Source organism: Hippopotamus amphibius, chromosome 13 (assembly GCF_030028045.1).
Source record: "Hippopotamus amphibius kiboko isolate mHipAmp2 chromosome 13, mHipAmp2.hap2, whole genome shotgun sequence".
Taxonomy (NCBI): Eukaryota; Metazoa; Chordata; class Mammalia; order Artiodactyla; family Hippopotamidae; genus Hippopotamus; species Hippopotamus amphibius.
The window spans coordinates 67,908,051-67,912,438 of record NC_080198.1 but is presented as its reverse complement, the minus strand read 5'-3'; the positions used below and the strand labels follow the sequence as shown (position 1 = coordinate 67,912,438).

Below are 4,388 nucleotides of genomic sequence, written 5' to 3'. Positions count from 1 at the left end.
TGGATGAAGCCATTACTCATTGCAGCTTGAGAACGTTGGTATATTTGCTCTGAAAGGTCTTCTTCTCCATTGTGACCTAACCTTACTGTTGGATTTTTACCAACTTTTGAATCATGAGGCACTGGCATTCTGCACATTGCTTTATGTTCCTCATGAAAGGAGAAGATTCTTGAGAAAGACTTGATAGTTGAAGGATGCATGCTTGTTATGTAGAAGACAAAGAAGAAAAGTAAATTATCAAGGGACATCCCAGTGAAAGACAAGTAACAATATAAAACTTAGAACAGAGAAACTGAGAAAAATTAACTAGAAACCCTTAGTGATAAATACCCCAATATAAGAATGGAGGCAGAAAAAGAACTTACACGCACAGCTCAAATCCACTAACTCAGGTGGGAAACAAGGAGTAACAGGAAAAAAATGGAGTTCACATAAATCTTAGGAGGTTAATATATGTCTAAGGGAGACCATGCAGAGCAGGCAGGTATGAAAACATGATTGGTTCTTCTCATCAGAGGAGCATTCTCAGCTGCCATCACAATAGGATGCCATATTTGTTAATGAGAATAGCTTCCCAAATGTACGTATCTGTCCCAGATTTTCAGTCTGTGTATCGGCATGGTTTAAGAGATGAGAGTATGCAACGAAAACATGCATCACTATTTGCATGTTTCCCATTCTAAGAGATCCTTGCATAACATCAACTGTGCCTTCAGTCAAACTAGTATATGTTTGACTAGTATACTAGTGTGTTAACTATTTGTTAGGCACATTTCTAGGCCCTAGGGGTTCAATAACAAATGAAACCAAACAGGAGTCTTGCCTTCCTGGGCTTCACAGGCTTAATGGGAGGAGCCAAGAAATAAAATGATCCCTGAAGTATATCATTTAGAATCATGGTATGTGCAATCAAGGGAGAGTACAAGGAACAAAGAAAGGCTAGCGGAGGGGGTTCTGATCAAGTTTCCAGGGTTGGGGCTTTATTGAGAATGTGTGAGTTTGAATTTGACAGACTCTGATTGTGGCTGTTTTGTCCTAAGGTTAGTCCCAGTGAGGGTTTTCCCACCATCCCCTAATTAGTATACTCCCAATGGAGAAAAAGACTGGACTACATGAGTGACACCCCATCTCCAAAATCAACAGAAAGAGATGAATCAATGACGTTTGAGGAGGAAAAAAAGCGCTGAAAGGGACCAAGCAAAAATAAAAACAAAACCTATGGGAAACATTACAGGGGAGACAAGACCCAAGACAGGAGACTTCCCCTCAGATCATAGAAGGGGTTTTTCCAATATCCTAAACCAGTGATTGTCAAGGTATGGCCCCAAATCAGCATCTGCATCACTGGGGCTTGCTAGAAATATTAATTCCCAGATCCCACTCCAGTCCTAGTATATCAGAAACCCTGGGGGTTTTTCCCAGCAAGCTGATGTGCCTCTTTTGCACTGTTAGTTCTGAGTTTCAAAGTATATCTCCTTATGTAGCACACATTTTATGTTAGATTTACAAGTATCTCATGAGAGGCAAAATGATAATATATAATTGAAGAATGACCACTCATCTGAAATTATTCGTACTTTCATTTGGCACAGAAAGTATTCTACTTAAAAGAAAGTACGGTATCTATGAGGATAGTTCAGTAATCGAATGAAGTGATTAGAAAGTTCTGATTTCTGCTTCTATTATTAATATAACAGAGTTTACTTACATAAAGTCCATCTGCTATATTGTTCCAACATGTAATGAATTATTAGCACACATGTGCAGGTTTCTCTATTTAAATCCCATTTCTTAGGAATGAAGTGACTTGGAGACCTTCCCTAAATAGTTTAGTGGCTCTAACCCATGATAGTGGAAGGATCAGAGTTTAAATCTCACAGGGTATTATTGATATTATATTAGAGTGGAGAAGAGAATAGAACAATACATACAAAGAGCCTAGAGGCAATCTACTTTTATACTTGGGTCAAATATAACTTTGATGAAATTTGTGTGTAATGATCATCGAGAAGCAAAACTTGCTGCCTACTAATAAGACAAATTTCATGCAAACCTCATTGAACTAAAATACTTGTCCAGATCCTTCAAGTGCGGTTGCAGGTATTCCAGAGTCAAAGAGCCTAGGTTTTCGCGTCACAATTTCCTAGCTGGACTTTCTTAGGGAATGACTTAACCTCTCAGTCATTTTTCCTCATATTTTCAAAATGGGTATAACATTAGTACCATGTAAAACTGTTGTGAATGTTAAGTGACGTAATGCATGTTCAGTACTTAAACTAGTGCCCAACACTGTGTTCAATAAAAGGTTTTATTATTGTATTAATAGTAAATTTAATAAAAAATTAATAGTAAATTTATATTGAAAATGAAACCCATGGAATTACATAGTGCTAAAATTAGTCCCTGGTAATCTATAAGGGACTTATCTAGTAATATTACCTAATTACCTTTGACATGTGATTCACAGCTCATTTTAAAACTTAGGACATTGGTTTGGTACAAGGACTACCATGAATTCACATGGTAATGTTATGAGAGAAGGATTTAAGCAAGCCATTTGGGATAATCCAAGCAAATTGCCAACAGCTGATAGAGGATTTCTGCATATGTAGCTGTGTTTGCTCTGGTCTTCCTGCCTTTTGGTAGCAGCAAAATATATTAACTTTATCCTTCTGGTATCCACCTGGCCCTCCACTTCTAGACCTTGAGCTCCAATGATGTCACTCTCTGATGTTTCCATTTTTTTTCCATTGGTTTATGCAACTTTATTGAAAAATAAATCAGTTACTAGCAGAGCTATTAGTTGATCACTCATCCATTGACAACTTGCATCATTTATTCAATGCTATATTAAACAGTATATTGGAAGATAGATTAGCTAATAGCTCCAAGCCCCCTAACAATTTAAATGAAAATTACAAAATGTTTGAGACCCTATTTTGGAATACAAAGGGTGTTTGACTTCCAATTTCCATTCTCTGTAGAACAAGAACAGGTCATTCCTTTATTGACATGCATAAAATACATCACATTTTCTGTTCTGATGCTATAAAGTCAATACCAATTCTCCCGCCACATCAGTTATGAGCATAAAGTATATCATGTAACCTCAAATCTCTAACAGTGGAAGGCTTAAACAAGAACGGGTGCTTGTAGGATAATGCTGCTTCCTTTGATGTGACAACTCAGCATCCACCTCCCTCCCCCTCAGACGCTTCTTCAGCCTGTTAGAGCAGTGAGGAATGGTTTTTAGTCTCATAACCAAGTTAGAGTGAGGACATTGGCCACGTAGTACACACGCTCCATTTTTTAAAAAATTCTGAATCTTGGGCAACTGTTCGCTTGTAACTACTTTACAATTTCTAAAAGCAGTTATTGTCCAAAGCTGGAAGAACTTAAGCCTTCTCAGATGAGCTATGTGAATGAAGGGAGGCAGGTAAACAAAAAATAAAATTAAAAAAGATGACGTCTGATAGGGGAGCAGCCGGGTAAGAAAATCAAAAAAGGAACAGTAATTTAAAGTTTATTCCAGCTATAATGCAGGTTATTCTGACTTTAAGGTAGCATCACATGGCATACTTCCGAGTCCATTCCCAAGATATTCTGTTGTACTTATCTCTGTCTGTTTTACAGATCCGTGCAATCTCTGGCACTAGGGGGTCATCTGGGTTTGGATCACATAGCAGTGAACAAATGGATGAAAGAACTTTAGAAATAGTTGAAGCAGGAGACCACTGTGATCTTAGAATATCGAGACAAATGCTGCCATTACTGTTAATGTTTGGATGATAAATTCTTGCTGTAAACGCAACCTTAGGTGGTTTGAAGGGGTAGTCTGTAGGAAGATGAATTGTCAAAAAGAATACACTGCCTTGATACAGGCTGTGATTAGGTCCCATAACTGTGGCTTGCCAATGAAACATATCATCCCCAACTGGACCTGCAGAACATTGTGCTGGAGGCTCACGGGCCAAATCACTCAGCTCCTTATTAATCCGTTTCAGCGCCATAGTCTGTACTTTCCTTCTGGCTCCTCCCTATCTCGGTGTGTGCTCAAAGGTCCGGGCAAAAGTCTTGATTATTCCGGCGGCTGGGAAGGATTGTCTCTTCGTCTCACGCCGGCTCTGCGAGACACAGGCGCAGAGGGGCCGGGGCCTCCCTCAAGCTGCGGCCTCGGCCTCCTCCCCGCGCGGCAGCTGGTGCCTCCCCGGCCCTGCGGGGCGCGCGCGCCTGATGTTTCCATTTTTAATGGCTGTCTGCTGCCTGACTTTTCCTTCCAGGCTGAAACACAGACCTGTGAGAAAGAACAACCCCTCATTTGACATGAAAAACCGATTATTTCTATTAAATAATGTTTAAAAATAGATATGGTCTAATACTTCCAATAG

The 4,388-nt window shown here is 39.4% G+C and overlaps 1 protein-coding gene across 1 annotated transcript; it reads right to left on the bottom strand.

Moving 5' to 3' along the window:
* Window positions 1-3,566: 3,566 nt before the first annotated feature.
* Window positions 3,567-4,010, bottom strand: LOC130834982 (ubiquitin-conjugating enzyme E2 D3-like). The gene has a single exon (XM_057706135.1). It carries the CDS (start codon window positions 4,008-4,010, stop codon window positions 3,567-3,569), a length of 444 nt encoding a protein of 147 aa, XP_057562118.1.
* Between the last annotated feature and the right edge of the window lie 378 nt (window positions 4,011-4,388).